Here is a 22,006-nt window from a genome sequence, read left to right as displayed (position 1 = left end):
GGGCATTTGGACTCCACCGCTTATAAGCAATAGGCGAGGAAGTGTTTGGTGACTCTGCCCCGAACCCGCTTCTAACAGAAGCCATGGCTTTTTCAACGGAAAAGCAGAAGTAAGAAGAGACCTCTTTTTAGAAGCAGAAGCTGCAGCGCCCACGATAGCGCGCTCCACTGTAGATTAATGATACTTTCATAATACCAGCGATTGTCCTCCCTTCCTTAAGAACTCAATCCTATTTTTCAGCTTTTGCATATGGCCTTCTCCTCTATGCGAAATCTGGCTCGTTCAGGTCTCTGTCTTCCATTAATGAGGTTTGTAACCCACCAATTTTGCTTCTATGATCTCTAAGGTTTTCAATTTTGGTATTAGGGATTTAAGCAAATATGTGTTTCAGAATGAGATAATTGGGTGTGTGTTTGATTGAATTATCACATTGACTGTGTTGATTTACCCTTTTCAGGACCCAATTCAGTTCGTCAGGACCATTGGCAAGCAAAAGATGGGTTTGGCCTTCTAATTTATACATTTCTGGGTCTTGAAGTTTATTCTGTGTGAGCCGCATTAATAGTTTGTTTTAGCATATGTTTTCTGAATCGTTTGTTTTGGATGAGATGTGCTGATATTCGGTTTAGTTTCACAACTTGAACTAACCATAACAATAGCACTTGAAGTACATTATATTACCAATCATGAGCCTAAACTCTTGAGCCCTTTGGATGAGATATGTACGTAAGATAAGTAATAAAAGTAACTATCACGCCCCTGATTTTTAATACAAATAAAAATTGATATACAATCCCATAATTATATATGCGTGATCGTTCAGCCATCAATACAAAATACCTGGAAACTTTTTTCCTTTTAAACCAATTACATATTGATGCCCTGAACCCACTGTGTCAATATTGACCTGCTCCATAGAGTCATATATTACATAAGCTTACGAATTAAATTGTCAACAACAAAATAAAACGTAAATGCTGCTCAGAGTTAACTATACAACGGAAGTCCTTATCAACGGTAAAGTCACAAAAATTGCTTCCTATCGTAAAGCTGCAAAGGCACTACCTCCACTCCAGCCCCGATTATCTTAACCTGCAGAATTAACCCCTACACCGTATGAATAGTGTACCGGGTTGTTACACAACAAACCCAGTAAGATTTTGCAAGCCCGTATGAGTAACTCAAAATAGTCAACACAACTCACACTAGAAATAAGGAAAACAACTCACGCTTTGATCCCTTAAAACACGAAATAAAGGAGAATAATCCACCCTTAATTTCCTTTCAAAACGAAATAAAATAAAGCAAATTACACCTTGGTTTCTTTTAAAACGAAACATAGAAAGCAACTCACACATTGATTTCTATCAAATATAACATAGAAAACAACTCACATCTTTAATTCTATCAATTGTACTATAATCGTACCATAGAAAGAAACTCACACCTTGATTTCTATCAAATATAACATAGAAAACAACTCACACCTTAAATTCTATCAATTGTACCATAGAAAGCAACTCACACCTTGATTTCTATCAAATCGTTAATAAGGAAAACAACTTGCACCTTGTCCCCTTAAAAATTGTTAATAAGGAAGCAACTCACACCTGGTTCCCTAAAAGCACGTAATCTCATGAGTTAGATATAACCAATTCCCGTTACCCCATGAATCACAGTTGTGGCAGACAGATTAGAGCTCTAACTGAAAACGTAACCACTCGTCCGGCCAAAGACGTGATTACCTAATATTCTGCTCAAGGTCATAGACCTTCGTTCCACGGGCCGCACAGTCCCTTGGAGCAAAACATTAAAGGAGTCGTACAGGACCCAAAATGTTACACAAATCTCAACGCTTTTAAAAACAATCGAAATCAACATTTCCATAATCATTGTTTTCTGAAAGCCATAACCCAAAAGAATAAAAAGCATCAATTCATGCATATTGTTTTCATACACAAATCTCAACACTTTTCAAAACAAATCGAATCAACAATTCCACAATCATTTGTTTTCCAAAAAGCCACAACACAAAACAATAAAAAGCATCATTCATGCATATTGTTTTCATAAATCCACAAACCACCAAAACATATATATTTCACGTAAATATATATATATATATATATATATACGTAGTCATCCCCTCAGGAAAGCCTACTAATACCAACTATAGTTTACAATTACTAAATAACTCTCAAAACGATAAAGGTATTCCGTTCGTAAATGAATCTTGTGAGATTACTCACCTCAAAATTCTCGTTGCGTCTTCAATACAGAACAAAACAGCCTAACCACCAACTAACCGTCCAAGAATACCTCGTCAAGTACCTAAGGAAAGTACAGCCTTGATTCAGTCAATGAAACACAAGGAATAATGTTCGAAACCCTAAATCAAACCAAAATTCCCAAAGTGACGCCAATTAAGGCGAAACCACATCCGAGACCACCTAATATCTCCGGAATACTTCCACAATCGATACATCCAAACCACAAGTCGATCGGACGCTCGGATCCTCACGGATCGAATAAATCAACCGGTATGAAATGGTAAAAATCATAACAAATCCATACGAACTCCAAAATTTGCATACTATATATCGAAACGCTCATATCAACGAGTAGAACATATATAATACCAAAAAAGTTCCCTACATGGCCGGAAAGCCACCGGAACGCCGCCACAGGCAGTGGCGCACCTCCGGCGGCCAAAACTCAGTATTTCACAAAACTCCTAACATCAAAGATCATCATCTCAACTCCAATTACAACTTCATAACTACATCAAAGTCCAAATATAAACCAATTGATAGAATTTTACCTTAGAACAAAACAGCCCGATTGAAACCCTAGAATTTCAAATCCAAAATTAGACCTCCACGAGTTGAATCGATGCAAGTCACCTTGTGGAAAGCATCTACGTCCTCCGAGCTCCAAAAGCCCTCAAGAATCACCAGCAAAGGTTGCCGGAATCTCCGACTCCGATCAAGGCTAAATCGTCCCCGATGTGGCTTCTTCTCGGCCTTGCAGCGCCCACCACAGCTCGTCCCACGCTCGATGGTTACCGCAGACGTGTAGAGGAGGTTGAGGCGAAGAAAGCCCACTTCGTATTGCTTCCAACGGTGGCCGGAGGAGGAAGAACGACGCCGGCAAAATAAGGAGTAGCGCGCGGGCTGGCGAGAGAAGAGACTGAGCTCGGGTTTCCATTTTGGGAAATCTGGGCTCTTTTGCAATTTTCCCCAAAATTCGTCCTTTTATACAAAAATAGAAATTTTTTCCGACGCCCATAACTTCTTCATATGAACTCCGATTCTCGTGTTCCGCATGTCCACGAACTCGTAATGATGCGCTCTACGACTTTCATGAAGTAAGTTTTCAGATAATCTCAACGTATCAAAATTCAACCTTTGCGCCCCCCTTAAAGTCATATTTTCCGAATAAAAATTCGTCCGAAACACTTCCGCTCCATCCACGAGCCACAAAACTGTCCAATAACCACAAATTAGATTCCAGAAAATCCTCGGAAAATAAATACAAATTTCCGGGGTATCACAGTAACATATGTCTTAAGTACGAGATTCCGATCGGCCAATTGGCCCCAATGTGTCGAGGTTTAAGGTCTTTTTGGACACGATATTCTTTATTGTTTCGAAGTTCTTCCTTCTATTAATCAAAGGTTTAAACAGGTTAAAAAAGATATAATTCTATCGTAGATTTGTCGACATTCACCTATCTACATGACAATGTCGAAAAGATATTTTGTCTTACGATGATGGATTTATATATCATATGTAGAGAGTTGGTAAAACTCACAATTAATGGAAAATTATTTGACAAGATAATATTGAAAATATATGTAGGTTCGCATCCTTGTGCCCAGTGAGTCGAGGTTTGAAGTCTCTTTGGACATGATATTCTTTATTGTTTCAAAGTTCTTCCTTATATTAATCAAAGGTTTAAACAGATTAAAACGATATAATTTGACTGTGGATTTTTCGACATGATAATGTCGAAATGGTATTTTGTCTCACGATGATGGATATATATATATATATATATAGGGGTCGTCTAGGGTACCTTGATGTATGCCATACCTTTATTTTTTTTATTTTTTTTTATTTTTAATAAATTAATGTAGTGGAAACCTACTGAACTGGTTAACAGGTTATCCACTTAAATGTTGACATGTGTCATTTTAAAAAATAAGATTTACTATATTAACAATACATTCTATCTTGATATGTAATACTGTTTAGAAACATGTAACATATATTGTCAAAATAATAAATTACACCTAGTATAACTAAAATTGCGACTTATGACCACACTTATTGTGGTTATTGTAATTGAGTGGTCAAAGATGTAAATATCATAGTTGAACAACTTTTATCAAATGTAGAACATGTTAAAGGAAAAGCACATTATGTGCCTTCGTCAAAGAAACAGACGAAGAGGGAATCAAGCAATTACAAATCACAGCTCAATCAGCATTCAGTATCATCAATGTAATTGATATTTCCGTTGTAATCCTATCCCTATATAAAAGGGTTATGAATGAAATGAGTAGACCAATTCCAATCCATTTTTACTTTAACAGAACATTAATTATCAAATGGAGAACCTTTTTACAATATAGAGTACTTACATATTTTTTGGTCTAATATTAATTTTACCATGTTCACAACACAATTGGTCTAATATTAATTTTAACAAGTGGTAAAATGTGTAGTCATTGTAGTAATCATTTCATTAATGATAAAAACATAAAGATTTACCACTGTGACAACAAATTTGTTATCACACTTGTTAAATTGTCCATAAACTAGTACATTAGTTTAGGGTGGAGTAATTACTACAAATGGAAAAAAATTACTGCTTTTACATCAATTGACATGGATTATGATAAAATACATAGTCATTGAAATAATAATTTCATTAATGATAAAAACATGAAGATTTACCACTTTGACAATAAATTTATTGTCACACTTGTTAAATTGTCCATAAACTAGTACATAGGTTGTAGGTGGAGTAATTACTACAATTAGAACAAAAATTTTCGTTTTTATATCATTGTTGTAGTTTGTGGTAAATTACGTCGTCTGAAAGTAATTATAACTTCAACGACGGAAATTACACAATATATTACTTTAATTACGAAGGGAGAAATTCATTACACCAATGAGGACATATATACATGGTTTTAGTTAAAATATAATGGTTTACCTATATGAGAACACATTGTGGTCACATTTGTAATTTAGTTTAAAAAGCAGTAATAACAAGTTGTACGTGAAGTAGTTACTACATCTATAACAAAGATTATCTATTTTTACGTTAATGGTTGTGGTTGTCGTAAAATGCATGTAAAAAGAATTATATTTGGTTAAGGAAACTACTTATGATATAATTAATTAGTAATAAAGACTATTTAACTAATACTAATTTCGTGAGCCTAGTTTAGAAGGTTTTTATTTTTAATAAGGAAAAAATGTAATTGTCAATTGATAATCAAGTATTAATCAAACATTAATTGGCTAATGATAAAATTAATTAGCAATAAAGACTATTTAACTAATTTGGTGAGCCTACGTTAGAAGGTTTTTTTTTTTAGAAAGGAAAAACGTAATTATCAATTGATAATCAATTGGCTAAGGGCTAAACATGGTACCAAATTTTAAATATTTTGGACCACTAGATATATTATTAATCTAATGATCCAAAATATTTAACAAAATGAGTGTATGGCAAACACCCGGGTACTTAAAAAAATTGAGGCCATAAATCATTTTCCTCTATATATTCATGTAGAGTAGATAAAACTCAAAGTAAATAGAAAATTATTTGACAACATTTGACCCAAAAAAAATTATTTGACAAGATAATATTTTTCAATATTATGTAGGTTCTCATCCTTGTGCCCTAGTCTTCATCTGTGTGCATTACTTATCTCTTCTTTTTGTTTCATCAGAGTCCAAGACACACAAGGATTCAAATTTGCTCACCATTTTTATTTTGTGGTGATATCACCATCCAATTAAAATTTGTCACGTCATGTAGAATTAATTTAATACTTAAAATTTATTTGTTTAATATCATGATTAACTATAATTATGTTTTATAACACATGGCAGTTTTATATTGAGTGGTGGTATCACCACCAAAATATTGGTGGTGAGAAAATTTGAATCCCACGACAACACACATAGCTGCGCTCCCCGTCAAAAATCCCCAAAAATTTGGTAACAAACCAACAGTGAAACTGAAGGTTAATTTCCACGCGTCAGTCGTGTGTGTTTGGGAGTATGGCTAATACGTACCCATCGATTCGGGTAAAGATTTCATGGTGATTTTTACGCCAATTAGTTACACATTGTCATAAGGGGTTCTGTTTGCTGTGAAACTCTTGAAGGGAAAAGTCTAGCAAAACCCTAGGGAAGGAAGAGGTACACTATCACACCTTGGTAGGAACTAGGTATTTATAGATTATTTAACAATTATTATTAACATGAAATGTAACTAATTGGACTTGCAACAAAATGATGAGTAGATATTGATAGAGTGACCTTGCCGTGAAGTTTCTGACCAGCCTAGCTGTGACCTTAGTTCTTTACGAGTTTTAAGCATACCACTATCGCTAGTTCGAAATTCGTATCACAATAAAGTAATAGTCGTTGGTTTATCAAGAGGGATAACATCAAGTTCATCAGTATATGGTGCTAGAGGAGATTTAGCATTACAAGATTGGTAATTCTTTTGAGTCACTTCCATCATATTATGAAATTTCTTATTGTAATTAATCGAGATGCAAGTCTTCTCAATTACTTGTAATACGGAGTTCGTACGTTGTTGTCAAGGCATGACCATAAGAAGATCTTTGCGACCTCACGCTGATGTCGAGCATGATCTCAGAGATCGATTTAGAGAATTTTTTCTAGAGGTGTATTCTAAAAGATGTAATCGGAAAACAAAACTATCCCAAACAACCAAAAAAATATAAGATTAAAAAAAACAAAATTGGCAGGCTTAGGCGTAAGCTAAGAAACCAACAACAGTCTTGTCAAAAAAAAAAAAAAAAAACCAACAACAGCAACGGTACGTAGTTTCTCTGAGGCGGGTTGACTCCACGTGGGTTAAAGTATCCCGTAAAGACACGTATTGCAGAGACTGTCTTTTAGGGCACGCGTTCAAATAGCAGAATTACAAAGCTTCAATCTCACCCAGAAATATTGCAGCTGCTGCATGCATCTGAATTAAAGAGACCGACGACGAAAGAAAGACACAGAAACTGTGGGCTTGGGAATAGGGGAACCATGCACGTGGGATGCCATAGGCTTCTGATGATGCTTTGAAGAGAGAATGAGTAATCACTATCCAACAGGGGGTGTTTTAGGTATTTCACTTTAGAAAGAAGGGGTAGTTTTGAAAAAGAAAGAAAATTTTGTTTCTTCTGATTGATTGGCCATGAAGCCATGCGGTGGGGAAACCCGACGTAAGAATTTCTCTGCTTTGAATTCATCGCATGGGATTCAAACTGACGAGGTAGGAGGTGGTCAAGAGACACTCATCCACATGCCAATGCCCCGGCCTCTATCTTATATTTTTCATAGTACTCTTGCATCACCCTCACAATCATAGTGACGATTATATTTGGAGCTCCAAATCCAGCTTGCAATTCAATTATCTTGTTCTTTTATTTTTGGTTCTGTTGTATATAGGTCTAATTTTCATAAGTTTATTTCCATCAGTTAGATGACCAAACGGTCTCCAATCCAATCAGTAACTATTTTATCATCGTTTTATGCTACATTGTAGTTCGATTAGAAAAATATAAGAAAGATGGTGAATGAACAAATCAAATTATTTTGATTTGATTCAAGTATTTGACTCTGTAAATATCCCGGCCACCTCTACATCTTAGAAAGACTAAATTAAGAAGATATAGCCAACCAAATTGTGTGAGTGAACTTTAACGAGGAGAATTTGGACTTGAGGTTACGTTGTTAAATGTAGAACTGTCAGCTCAGTCATATTATGTCTAAACCACGGAAAGTGCTGTTATATAATAAAGCATAGTATATATGAGTGTAGAATAATATGAATCTCTTATTCATTTCAGCGTCGATCCTGTAAGTGTTGCCAGACTATCTTGGATCAGATACCAAGTCAAATGTGATACCTCAAATTTAAGGGTTGGAAACCAAATACAATCTCTGCGAGTTTCATTTGCAATAGTTTCTTTTGACCCTAGACGGAAGATTACAAATTTTACTGAAGATGAAACTTAAACTCATGACTCGATAAATGACCAACTAAAACCATTAGCTAATAGCTACCACACGTACTACGTATATATATGGATTACGCGTCCTTCCATATACATGCAAACGTGTCCCTTCCTTTGTAGAACTGCAATTTCCCAGTTTGGTGTTTCTTTGTTCCCCGTGGGACTCGTTCCAATAGCTGGAGACCATACACTCGTGAATCTTTGCCACCGTTAACGATGAGAAGCGGCTAGACAAGTTTATACATAAAAATACTTCTACTTTTGGGTAAAATACATAAATAGTTCTTCTTTTGGCAAAATACAACAATAGATCTTGTAACCAAAAAAAAAATACAACAATAGATCCAACTTGTACTAGTGGTACTACAACCTAATCCTTGTAATCCTCAAACTCATCTCCTACGCGTCCACTTCTCCTCTTGCCAGCTGGACTTGTTCTGTGTACCCACTCAACACTTTCCACCTCCATTATATAACCACTACTCCACTCCACCACTCTTCACACCTCTCGATCCCATCTCTCTCTCTCTCTCGCCCCTTCCCTCCCTCTTTCTTTCAAGCTAGGTTTGTAGTTATGCATGCCTCTTTGCATTTCATCACTACTCCTCCACAGTCCTCTTCCACTCTTAAAACTCCAAGTAAAACGCACATACCCACAACTCAAAACGCAGCAGTATGCAAAATCCTCATCAACCCAATGAGAAAAACGCTACCTCGAGAAACCCAGAAACCATTGAAACCACCTTTGCCCCTACCAAAAACTAAACCCTTGGTCGAGCCCGTGCCTGAAATAGTCGACCCAACCAAACCCTGTTACCCTTCTCACTTAAACCCACTTCAAAAACTAGCAGCCTCAGTATTAGACAAACTAGAAGCTGTGGTTATAGAGCCTCTAGAAAAGAAGCAAAAATTGCCCAAGACTATCGACCCGGCGGTTCAGATATCCGGCAACTTCGCGCCGGTTCGGGAGTGTCCGGTTCAGCACGGGCTTGAAGTACTAGGTCAAATCCCGGATTGTTTACGTGGCGTTTATGTCCGTAACGGCGCTAATCCTATGTTTACTCCCTCGGGTGGTCATCACTTGTTTGATGGGGACGGTATGATCCACGCGCTCACTTTGGGCGTGGGTAACAAAGCTAGCTACTCTTGTAGGTACACCCGCACGAGCCGGCTCAAGCAAGAAGCCATGCTAGGGCGGCCGATGTTTCCGAAGCCGATAGGTGAGCTTCATGGGCACTCGGGTTTGGCTCGGCTCGGTTTGTTCTTGGCTCGAGCCGCAATCGGCTTGGTTGACTGCTCACAAGGCACCGGCGTGGCTAATGCCGGCTTGGTCTACTTCAACGGACGCTTATTAGCCATGTCCGAGGATGACCTCCCTTACAATGTTAAGATCAAAGGTAACGGTGATCTCGAAACGATCGGACGGTTCAATTTCAACGGTGGTCTCGACCGGCCTATGATTGCTCATCCAAAGGTGGACCCGGTGACGGGTGAGCTCCACGCGCTGAGCTACGACGTGGTCAACAAACCTCACCTTAAATACTACAAGTTTGACACGTGCGGGAGAAAGTCACGTGAGGTGGGAATCACACTAGAGCAGCCTGCTATGGTGCATGACTTTGCCATAACGGAGAACCATGCTGTGATCCCGGACCAGCAAGTTGTATTCAAGCTATCCGAAATGATGAAAGGCGGCTCGCCCGTAATCTATGACCCGGAAAAGATGTCTCGCTTTGGAATTTTGCCTAAGAATGATGAAGAGGGGTCGGGCATTCAATGGATCAACGTACCCGATTGCTTTTGTTTCCATTTGTGCAATGCATGGGAGGAAACTTCGGACTCGGGTGACCCGATCATTGTTGTCATTGGTTCCTGCATGAATCCGCCTGACTCGGTTTTTAACGAGCACAATACTGACCCACTGCGGATTGAATTATCCGAAATCCGGATGAACATGAGGTCCGGAGAATCGAGTCGTCGGGTCATTGTCTCGGGTTTAAATTTAGAAGTGGGGGTGGTGAACAAGCAGCTCCTAGGGCAAAAGACTACATATTTGTACATGGCTGTAGCGGAGCCATGGCCCAAGTGTTCGGGCATCGCTAAGGTGGATGTGGAAACCGGTTCGGTGACCAAGTACATGTACGGGACCGACCGGTTCGGAGGTGAGCCGTTTTACGTACCCAAATTGAGAAGTGGCAGCGTGGGAAACAATGGAGTAGTACAAGGGGGTGATGATGATGAGGGATATCTAATGGGTTTTGTGAGGGATGAGAGGGAGGAGAAATCAGAAATGGTGATCTTGGATGCTTCAAGCATGAAGCAAGTGGGTTCAGTGAGATTGCCTGCTAGAGTTCCTTATGGATTCCACGGTACATTTATTAGTGAACAAGATTTGAAGGAGCAGGCTTTGAGTTAAAGTAGTAGTGAATATGTGATTATGTGGTTTGATAATTTTATGTATAGTTTTCATATACATTAATCTAATATCAATGTGTAATTAAACGATTCGTAGCAGTTGATATAATATAGCAAATTTCTATTGCTCGCTAGTCTCTGTTTCTATGTTTTAATTTTTTATAGAAAGCTATAGCAATCTTAATGAAGGAGAAGACAGACCAAAAATAATAATAATAATAATGAAGGAGATCGAAGGAAACTATATATCCTATGTTACTGTTAAGAAAAAATGAAAAAACACGTTCTACAGCATCTCCTTGGTTGTTTAATTAGTTTGCTGTGAACGTATCATCTCAGGCTTGTGCCTTTAGTTTTCCGAATTATAGTCTCCAATTTGTTCTTGTTCCGCCGTTGCCACCATACCTCTTCTCCTTGGGGACACCTGGCCGGCTACTTTTGTGTACATGTGGTCCGGTTGCAGGTGGTTCCCTTTAATTCACAGTCACCTTTCGCTCCTCATTGATCTTCTCGAGTTCTCCCTCTTTCTATATGTATGTACGTACTCTAGCAACCAAGAAAACAATGAGAAAGACCGACAAATCTCATGTATTTTATCTTTCTTCAATTTATTGTTTTGTTTTCTTTATGCCATAAACAATTCGAAGATATTAATTAGCTACTGAACAGTGGTGTCCGTAAGACTCATACCCTTTTCGGAAGGAAAGAGGACCGCTTCTTATATAACACCGTTAGTCCGTTACTTTTCTTATTTTATTTATAAAGTGAGAATAGTTAAGTAAGAAGTAGCGAGGTAATATCGAAATACACACTCTTTTCTCCTCCTTAGAGTATCTCCAACAGTAAAAGCTATTTTTTTAGCTAAATCATCTAAAAGTTAAATTTAGGTAGTAAATTTTTAACTTTTCCTCCAGCAGTGTTAGCTAAACTAAAAAAATTGAATAAGGAGTGTTTAGCTTTTTGTTATTTTCTCTCTCCTCCCTAGCTAAATTTAGCTAGAAATTTTAGCAAAAGCCAAATTTGACTTTCATATAGCTATTCTGCTGGAGTGCTAAACTATCTCAAATTAGCCAAATTTATAACTTTTTATTGAAATAGCTAGTCTGTTGGAGATGCCCTTAAAAAAAACTTATAAAAAATGTATGTATAACGGATCCTACGAGTCCACTACAAGCAAACTCTCATTGCGCGAATCATTCTTACTTAACTCATTTATATTTCTTATGCATAACGAACTTTGCAAGCCCACTACAAGTGGATTCTCACGCCACCAAAATCATTCTCACTTGATTCACTTATATGTCTCATGTTTTGAGTCTTTTATCTTCTAAACTTCCATTTCTACCTCCTTAATGTAAATTTGAGACACGCACACAACCTGTACTCGTAAACACCTCCAGATAACAGTGGACAAGAAGAAAGAAACAACTCCAACGCATCACACTGATGGACCGAGATCGATGACAAGGTACATGCGTGGCGAAACTTGACCTAAAAGAAACAACAAATGGCAAGTTTAACTAAGCAGATCACAACTAATTAGCTAATGCCTTCTGACGAAATGTTATTGACTTGGAGCACATTTGACCACTTAGCTAGGGATTGATCCAGTGACATCTGTTGATGTTGAGAAGCTTATTGATCCACCATCTTTTAATGTGTTCAATATATATATATATATATATATATATATATAGATCCTATTCAGAGCGGAGCTCCGTTTTGAAATTAACGTGTGAAGTTCGAGTTTTGGGTCACTTTTCGGTCGCATATCCACATCTCGACCGTTCAGTTTTTAGGTACTAGTGTATAGATCATCTTCAGCCAAAATCATGATCGTTAAGGCATTGATAACTTCCTTAAAGCTAGTACGGTTCAGGTTGACAGATTCAGTCCGTCCATTGGTTTAAGCGAGTTAGATACCTTAACGATCATCAATTTGGCTGAAAATTTGCAGAGATGATCTATACACTAGTACCTAAAAACTGAACGGTCGAGATGTGGATATGCGACAGAAAAGTGACCCAAAACTCGAACTTCACACGTTAATTTTCAAAGCAGAGCTCCGCTCTAGATAGGATCTATATATATATATATATATATATAGCCATCACCATTATCTCTAGCTACTGCTAGCAAACAAACATATATGGAAAATGAAGTTATTTAGTACGTATTATAAGATTCTCTTTCTGTTGATTAGCGAGGAAAATACCATACCCAAACAGTATATATGCAACTCTGTATCAGTATTTTCATGGATCATTACATACATTAGCATTTTTTCCGTGCATAAAAAATTAAGACTGAATTTTGATTTGTGCTCGAGTCATGCAAAAATATATAGCCATCACCATTATCTCTAGCTACATTTACTACGTATTATAAGATTCTCTTTCTGTTGATTAGTGAGGAAAATACCATACCCAAACAGCATATATGCAACTCTATATCATGGATCATTACATACGTTAGTATTCTTTCCGTGCATAAAAAATTAAGACTCTGCCTAATATGAGATTCTGAAGTGTGATTTGTGCTTGAGTCATGCAATTTTATTACAAAAATGAGCAAAAAGTAAAGGCAACTAGAGAAAAATACTAATGGAATAAGATTATAAACATACCTCGAAACTAAAGATTTACCAATTTTGATTTTACATTTTTTATAAAATGAAAGATTTCACGTATTTGCAGCCCTATAACAAAATATAGTGAGCAGACCTGTTATTGTTATTTTGGATTTAAAAAAAAAAAAAAAGTATTGATTTCATTAGAATGAATAGCCATAATTGGCTAGAGTCTACAAATGCTTAAACAATAAGAATCCTGTAATAAACACGGAGAAACCTATCTAAGCCAATGTTATCTAAGCTGTAATTGGATTTTTTGATAAAGACAGAATCTCAAATAATAACATATAATTTCTAAGTAAACCACTGGAAATAAATCCTAGATACGAGAAGATCATACACCATATATTACACCCATACAATGTAAAGGGTACGTTGATGTCAATGAAATGAGAGAAACAGTTTTACATCCGGCAAAAAGGAAAGATAAGGATTGACTGATTAATTGCCACACTTAAGATGGAAAGAGGAGACAATGTGTATTGTGGTGACTATTATGGCTGCCTTTTCTTGTTACAAACTTAGTGGGCTGATTAATCAGAAACCAAGTAGAATGGGTTGACTTCGATCATCCTCAAAATACGTTATGTATATCATCTTCTTGAGAAGCCTAGCTAGCTAGTAGAATGGGTTGACTTCAGCCTAACTTGTAGTGTGGGCTGACTTGACGTTGATTGTTGAAGTTGTTTTCAAATAGAGGAGGAGTGATTTCTTGACCAAAGCGATAATGTTTGGAAGGTCGGTCGTAAGGTTCACGTCTTGAATCATAAAACCATTTATAAACGAGTTGAGTCAGTGTTGAATGATTTGACACGATAAGTTAAATAGACAATAATTGATCAGCCTCCAACGTAAATACAAAATGATTTGACACGGGTAGTTTTACACTTGTGTCTTGCGCAATCAAAAACGACAAATTCGTCGAAGAGGTTCCATCATCTTCTTTGAGGTTTTGTGGGAATTATCTAGCTTCCATTAATTACTAACCCTAAGAGCGAAATATCATATAGAAGCCCACTCACCATGAAGCACTAGTATACATATTGTCGACCTAATGCTTAATTGGGGGGACCAAGACATGATGATTAACGTGAGGCTGTCGAGCAGGTACTGCTATATTTGCCTTTCTAAATCGTAGAAATTAAGTTAATGATAGGATTAGCGAAGCCACTAATCTTTCTTTTCAATCATTTCTGTTATTAATTTGTGTACAAGTTGTACAAGAAGATCATATAGTCATGTGGAGAAGCCAACTGGACGGATAGATAGGCAATGGTGGTGATGACGTTAAAAAGAGCCTGAATAATGCATTTGCTCAATCGAAATTATTGTTCCAAATGTCAATGAAACATAGAGCCCTCTGTCTAATTGAGCGCGATTATAATGAGTATTTCTACTTTCATTAAAACCGAGAATTAGCTTTGATTAATCTTCTTCGAACTTATCAGTTTGGCCATATATTGGAGGAACAGTGGTAATAAAGACTATTGGAATGAAGGTTGGGCCTTCATTTTTGCTTCTTGGAGGATATATGCCCCAGGGCTTGTTAGTTGACAGGGTGGCTTCAGAAAAAAAATGGTGTGTGACTCGTACAAATTGAGGATATAGGGAAGGAAAATCTGAAAGTGGTTGGATTATTTCTAATAATAGTAGGACAAAAACCAACGCAAAACTGGGTTTACATGTCAGCTTCAATTTGAAGATGAACTTGGTTATGGTTGACAATAATGCACGAGCATGTTAGACTAGCAGTAAGCTGATTGACTCAGCATTCTTTATCGATCAAAGACTGCAAGTAAGTATTGCCCATATGTATAATTCAAAGAAATTTTGATAACCTTTTTCAAGTCCTAAACCCGTTCGTTTATAAAAGGATGTATAATTTCATTCATGCATGCATGTATTCAGTCTACAAGAGGCCAAAATTTTACAGGAATATTATGTGTTGAAGCTATTTCTATGTTAGTGAGTGTAACATACATGAGGATCTGAAGTTTCATCTACTTGCAGCATTAGACCGCTTCTTCTGGAGTGCCGTTGACATATCACGTAGCCTATGTGTTATATCTGTGAATGATGGCCGATCAGCAGGATCCGGCGACCAGCACTCTTCCATTAACGTTTTCCACTCCGAGTCGCAGCGCTTTGGAATAGGAGGCCTTAGTGTATTATTTACAATTCCCCCTTCAATAAAAAGAAAATTCATCAAGATTGCACAAAAATTACCACAGTAGAAAGCATAACATAATAGCTAGTAATTAATCCTGGAAATACAGTATGTAAGAGATCAAGCATTTTAAAATGGAAGGCATGTATTCTGTAACGGGACAAGGGTGAAGTTTCCATTTAGAAAACTATACTTCTATAACTTATTACAGATCTATTTAAACTTAGACATGGGCCAAGATGACAACATTTCATAATACTTCAACTTCGACATTGAAATGATATGAGGGTGAATTAAAAGTTTGGACTTCTTGAGAAGGCTTGAGAATGAAGGTGTCTCGACTCTCGAGTACTTATGTTTCTTGATGGGATACTTGTCATCAAAGCCTATGACAGAAATATGTCTGGCCTCCAGGAATTCGGTTTGTTTGATTCATCTTTTGTCAGTTTTGTAATCTCCTTTTGCTTTCTCCTTTGAGAGTGATTTTTGTAAATTTATCATTTGTTCGATAAATTCGTTGGTACTAGCCAAAAAAAAAAAAAAGACAGAATCATTTTTGGTATAGGTTAGCAAATCTTACCTATGATAGCACCACAATGCATGTTGGCATACGGTTCCTCCCCAGTCAAGATCTCCCACATTACAATACCAAATGAGAAGACATCAACCTGTTTAAGAAAGAACACCTAATTCATTAGGTTAAATCATTCAGGCATGTTTATTCCAAATTCAACTTGACTCGACATTTGCGATGAAAATGATTAATTGTTTATATTCGAAGGTTCAAACCTTCTCAGAGACACGGCTACTGCTACCATTTAATAATTCTGGTGCCATCCATGGAAGGGTTCCTCGCACACCACCAGATACTAGTGTGTTGCGTTTAATTCTTGACAGCCCAAAATCAGCAACCTGCAAAGAATAATGCATCATACTTGAGGAATTTTGGCCAGTGAAAAAGAGGGCTGTTTTTTAAACAACTATTGGTATGAGATCCTCAAAGATTATATAAGGAGTACTGAATCGTGTACTTAATAATCTACAGTAAGACAAAGAATGGAAGACAAAAGCATTTGTTTTGCAACAATTACCTTACATATGGGTCTTTCAGGATCCCTCAAATTGACAAGCAAATTGTCACACTTCAAATCAAAGTGAACAATATTTTTCAAATGCAAATATTCCATGCCAAAAGCTGTGTCCATCAAGATTATGAGCCTCTTTCGGCGGTCAAGTACTCTGCAGGAAGAATTGAACACTACATAAATCTATTTCAGTTTAAGTATATATTGAAAAAAACAAAAGACGGTTACCTGTCCTTCCTAACTAGGACATGCCTCAATGATCCATTCACCATAAATTCAGCTACAGTTGCCAATGTTCCTCCAGGGCCATCAGGTACTACTCCATAAAGTGCTACTACATTTGGATGGTGAAGGGTGGAAAGAATCTTTGCCTCTCTCCAGAAGTCCTTAGTCTGTGATAACAAGTGAAGTTTGCATTTTCATTACGCAAATATATTGAATCCAACTTGTCAACTGTTGGATATACATTATAAACCAAGCAAATTTTCTTTCCAGTCAGCATTGCATGCAAAGCTGTTGCAGAATCTAGGACGAAACTTTTAATTCCATGTTGTGGACAGACATAATGAGAAAATTTACAGTACCTATATAAACATGACAACCAGAATTATATATATGAAGTTCCAACACTAATGAGTTTATTAGGGACCTACCAGCCGCTCTTGCTCTGATGATCTGTCAGAAAAACAACTCTTTTTTATTCTCTTAATAGCAACATCTGTTCCTCTCCACTTCCCATGGTAGACAGTTCCAAATGTACCAGATCCCAACTCTTGCAGTTCTTCAAGATCAGCATTTTTTATGATCTGCACATAAGCAAAGTGGCTGGCCAGCATTAACAACATTTCATTAAAAAACAAATAAAAGGCAGATCAAGCACCCAGCTTATGCTGAACAGAGACACTTGATATTAGATCATGCAAAATCCATCAAGATAGCAGTTCTCAACCTGCAAACCATAGATGCCTGCTTCCATTTCGGCTATTGCAGCATCACTAATAGTTTCATGCCTATCTTTGCCATCTGCAGTCACACCCTATAAAATAAATAATAGGAGCTCAAATTCACCATCACATTACTATACAACTAAAAGCTCAAATTTCATAGGATATTTATTCACCTTTCTCTCAGACTCTGGAGCTGCACTTATCTCTGTCTCTGTAGGTGATGAACATTCATCACTGGTCTCATCTTCTATATGGGAGACACGATAGACCGCTTTAGAATCGGGAATTCCAGGTGGTGTGCTATTAGTTAAGTCTTCAACAATAACCACTGATTTTGTCACCTTATTGTCATTATGATTATCTAAGGGCTGTGACTGGACAGGGCGAACATCTTCACATTTCAGATTCTCGAAAGAGTGTCTGCCAGAACCCACCTTTTCAACCACATACTCGGGATAGTTATCATGCAGAAAATATTCTCTATCTGAAGCAGAACTTGTAGGCATTTGCTGATATAGGTTCCAATAGTTGAAGAGAGATTATGACAAAAATTTAGATAAACATTAAAAAAATTCCCAAAGGCAGAAGTACTTACAGGGCTTGAGGTTAAGAATTCTTGAGATGCAACAGTTAGTAATCCATGGGGCCGGGAAATTGATTGACCACTAATTGTTGTAGTACACTGCTGATCATTTGTACCATTTTGAATCCTATGAGAATACTGAGAAGTTGTGTCTAATTTGTACTCTTGGGGGTCCACTGCATCTTTAAGGTAGTTCATATTTAGTAAGTTCTTAAATTCCCTGACAGCATCATTTGAAGTAACTTCAACATTTCCTTCGAGATGCTTCCATTTTTTATCAGCAGAAGTGTCATTCGTGTAATGGTTGAACACCTCCAGACCTTCTTCCTCCTTGCAATGGTGAGGTGTGCTGATATTAAATTGATTACTATGTGTAACCATTTTGTTTTTCTGGTCAACCAGCTGAGCCTCTCGTTCTTGTGAGGAACTTGGCATCTCCAGTGAAGGTGATCCTTCTCTGATCAAATTCAATGGCACTGAGACATTTTCTCCTTCCAAGGACCTTTCGAGATGCTCGTGCAACTGAGAGTCAGAAAGTACATGCATTATTTTTTGATGAGAGGCATCTATATTACCAGTCGGTAACAATAACTCCAGTATATCGTTAGGATGAGAGACAGACTTGTCAGAATGGATCAAGGGCTTTCTAAGAGGCATGTGTCTCTCAAAGTTCATGCCACCTTGACCATACAGGGCAGAAGGCACAAAATCTTCACTTGCACTGCGATTGAGGGAGGGCATGTTGTGGGATTTTTTAGTCAGGTAGGTCTCAGCCAAATTTTTATTGTGCTGATGGTAATTCATCAATGGAGGACCATGATCAAGATAATTGATATAGCCCACAACATCAACATCAGAGAGAGCAATGCCTCCATTACCATGACAATATGGTTGATCCAAATGTAGCTGCACATTAGAATTTTTGAGGTCCCTATGTTGAAGTTGAACAGGAGACAGTGGAGGGGATGGAATAAAAGACTTCGGTGGGATCTGAAGAGTACCTAAGAACTGGCGAGCATGTTTACTACTTGTTCCAGACAGATTTGAGGAACTTAGACTAACATCCTTGTTCTCTAAAGTAAATGCAGATGTGGAAGTGTCTCTATGAAAAGTTGGACTATAATCTGAGGCATTCCCAAAGTGACTATTCTGACTTGTCAAACTCTGACCGCTGGAGCTTTTCCGAGGACTTCTGTCTAGCATGCCATTGACAGCAAAGACGAATTGACTGTCAGGCCCCATTGGATGTGTGATCCTGCCTTCAATAGAACTAGGGCTCTCTGGTTCATTTAAAGGTACAAGAAAGAGCCGCAATCTTTGAGAACCCTCAGTTCTTTCCAGCTCATGATATTCCTCTATCATGTGATGGAGGTCCTCATCAGAACAAACAGATACAAGTGCATCAAGCTCCTCACCAGGAAGTTGGTACTTGATAGTGTGGGGGTGGTTACAAATTGCCAATGTCTTCTTCATTAGTTCCTCGAAATTGGTGCCTTTGTGAATAGATAAAATCCGTGTATCTCCACCAACATATCTGAGCTTCCCATCATTTGGCCTAGGCAATATTCTCCCCCCAAAACTGCAGAGAAACTTCATTTTGAAAGAGAAAGAGCCTTCAAAAAATCCTTGACCATATGGACTATATGACTGAGGGGATTCACCAACATAAAAAGGTGGAGTATTTGATCTAGGAATAACCCAATCACGATTAACTTCATCCGCAAACTTACCTGATAGTTGTCTTCGAAGACCACCATACTGTCTGCTGACATTACTACTAGGAAAAACATTCTTCTCTAAATCAGGCACATAACCTGTACCAGCTGTAACAAAATCTGAAAATTCTGAACTTCCATCAGAATCTAATCTCCTTAATCCAAGAATTCCATTTAGATCCTCATTAACGAGCTGCAAATTGTTTTGATTTAAATTAAATCCCACTCTTTTCGACTGGTGCTGTTCAACACCAGTCACTACTGGGGCTAATCTTCTTTGTGCTATACGATCCTGCAGAAACTCCGTTGAGAATTCCTCGCCCGTCTGTACACAAATATTATCTACATCTCTATCTGCACCACTTGTGTTACTTGGCACATGATTTGTTGCATCTTTGCGGAACTGTTGTCCAGAAGTACCACGAACCTCACTAGTCATGGTCTCGCAAGTAGTTCTACTTGATTAAGGCATAACAACGAACACTCTCTGGCCTTTCAAGCTCTAACTCATCCTTGAAGACAATCATACTTCAGCTTCTCCAAATTCAAATACGAAAATTCTTTGTACAAACTCGTCCCCAAATTCTTTCCAACAGGACTTCTCCATAACATGTCTTCACGTTCTTACTTTGTAACAAATGCCAAAGGAAAACTTGACTCTAACCAAGCCTTTGATGGATCATGTATATACTATATCTGTCTTGTCAATTTACCATTCACAAACTTCCAAATCCAACAAGATCATGTATCTGTCACAAACTTAAACCAATCAAACTGTGCAATATTTGCCAGACTCTATTAATCAATAATAATAAGAAAAGACACTAGCAAAAACGCTAGGAATTATTCAACCTAATGAAATGTACGAAAACACCAACCCGATATTCCATGGTTGTTCTTTGGAGCATTTTGACAAAAATTTCATGATCACAAAGCATTGGACAAGAAAGATAAGAATGAAACAAATGATAATGAAGAGATAGGTGTAGAAATGCAGAATTCAGAAAATGATGAATATGCAAATTGAAGAAAAGACATGGTAAAATGGGTACCTTTGTGATTGTTGAAATTTTCTGCTCAACATAGGGATTGAAGCTCAGGGGTTGCTGCAGTGGGGGTTTCAACATTTGGGGATCAAATCAGAGGAAACAAAAAGAGGCAAATGGATTTTGAGTTCTGGTTTTGTTTGTGGGGTGTGGGTTGAGAGAGAAAGGGAGGAGCGCTGAATGAGGGTCGGAGTTGAAACGACATGAATGCTAAAGGATTACATGGCATCACTACAGGGAATGGAGGGAAAGGGAAAGGCCCAACTGCTAAAACTAATTTATGAATCTTTGTTAAATCAATATCCCCCTCCCCATACTCACAGGTCATCAGTTATAACAAAAGAAAATTTTATCTTTTGGTTGAACGACCAACAAAGGATAACCGTTGGATCTGTTGAGTTGGATATAAAGACTCAAACATAGAACAACTCCTAGTATGGGAATAACATGCATCATAAAATTTTCGGTCATTACGTATTTTGCTAAAAAATGAAAAGAACTTGATAGAACTATATTTTACCTTTCATAATATGGGCATGATTTTATTTTGGAATACACAATCTACCGCTAAAGGTCTGATCTAGAAAGCCCCTACACCGATGAGGACATAAACACGGCAAAACGACACCAAATCTCCAAAAACTACAATACTACACATTGTCCCCATAGTTTTTTTGTTTTTTTTTGGAGAAGAATCCACACAGTAATTTAAAATATATTAATATGAACAAAAAAACATTAATATAAAGAAATAGATAAGAAGAGAGCGGATCACCCTACCTTAAAGCCCGAGTGGGGCAAATTTTCCCTTATTGAGAGCCATTCACCAAGAGTAAGAAACTGTTCGAACACAACTCCTAACCGTTCTGACCCAATCTATATGAAAACCCCATTGCAACATCACTCTCCAGAACCCACTCGACCATATCATACGCAATCTGGTTTTTGATAGCTATAAAACAGCGGGAAAAGTCCAGGTGCTGTTTGTAATAATTTTCCTTCTAGGTATAATTTACATGAATAAATAAAGAATGAAAGCCTTGCCTCCTGCCTGCAAATGTCAAGACTAGCTCAAGTGGGAACACACGCACAACCAATAGGCACAGAAAAGAACAATCTTTTCATCACA

The 22,006-nt window shown here is 37.5% G+C and overlaps 2 protein-coding genes across 3 annotated transcripts; one reads left to right on the top strand and one right to left on the bottom strand.

Annotated features, from left to right (window-relative positions):
• The first annotated feature begins 8,810 nt into the window (after nt 1–8,810).
• Nucleotides 8,811–10,826, top strand: LOC112198544 (9-cis-epoxycarotenoid dioxygenase NCED6, chloroplastic). Its single transcript, XM_024339687.2, has one exon. It carries the CDS (start codon nt 8,862–8,864, stop codon nt 10,701–10,703), a length of 1,842 nt encoding a protein of 613 aa, XP_024195455.1. The 5' UTR covers nt 8,811–8,861; the 3' UTR covers nt 10,704–10,826.
• Nucleotides 10,827–15,195: 4,369 nt separating this feature from the next.
• On the bottom strand, nt 15,196–21,203 carry LOC112197572. Of its 2 annotated transcripts, none has more exons than XM_040517862.1 (10): nt 20,884–21,203; nt 18,129–20,580; nt 17,707–17,967; nt 17,536–17,622; nt 17,240–17,392; nt 16,815–16,978; nt 16,593–16,740; nt 16,291–16,413; nt 16,082–16,169; nt 15,196–15,518 (listed from the first exon to the last, which is right to left on the bottom strand). In XM_040517862.1, the coding sequence occupies exons 2-10, from the start codon at nt 20,268–20,270 to the stop codon at nt 15,331–15,333; spliced, it is 3,354 nt and encodes a 1,117-aa protein (XP_040373796.1). In that variant the 5' UTR covers nt 20,271–20,580; nt 20,884–21,203; the 3' UTR covers nt 15,196–15,330. The 2 variants fall into 2 exon arrangements, with proteins under 2 accessions (XP_040373796.1, XP_040373795.1); XM_040517861.1 differs by having other exon boundaries at nt 17,707–18,042; nt 20,884–21,201.
• Nucleotides 21,204–22,006: the final 803 nt, after the last annotated feature.

The sequence above is a fragment of the Rosa chinensis genome, chromosome 4, assembly GCF_002994745.2.
Source record: "Rosa chinensis cultivar Old Blush chromosome 4, RchiOBHm-V2, whole genome shotgun sequence".
Taxonomy (NCBI): Eukaryota; Viridiplantae; Streptophyta; class Magnoliopsida; order Rosales; family Rosaceae; genus Rosa; species Rosa chinensis.
This window is presented reverse-complemented; position numbering and strand designations above follow the sequence as displayed.

Coding starts and splice junctions, on each gene's coding strand:
- LOC112198544 (XM_024339687.2), top strand. CDS start 8,862: ATGCATGCCTCTTTGCATTTCATCACTACTCCTCCACAGTCCTCTTCC.
- LOC112197572 (XM_040517861.1), bottom strand. CDS start 20,270: ATGACTAGTGAGGTTCGTGGTACTTCTGGACAACAGTTCCGCAAAGAT. Junction 18,043..18,128: donor AATTCTTAACCTCAAGCCCT/GTAAGTACTTCT, acceptor AACCTATATCAG/CAAATGCCTACAAGTTCTGC. Junction 16,170..16,290: donor GTAGCCGTGTCTCTGAGAAG/GTTTGAACCTTC, acceptor TTTCTTAAACAG/GTTGATGTCTTCTCATTTGG.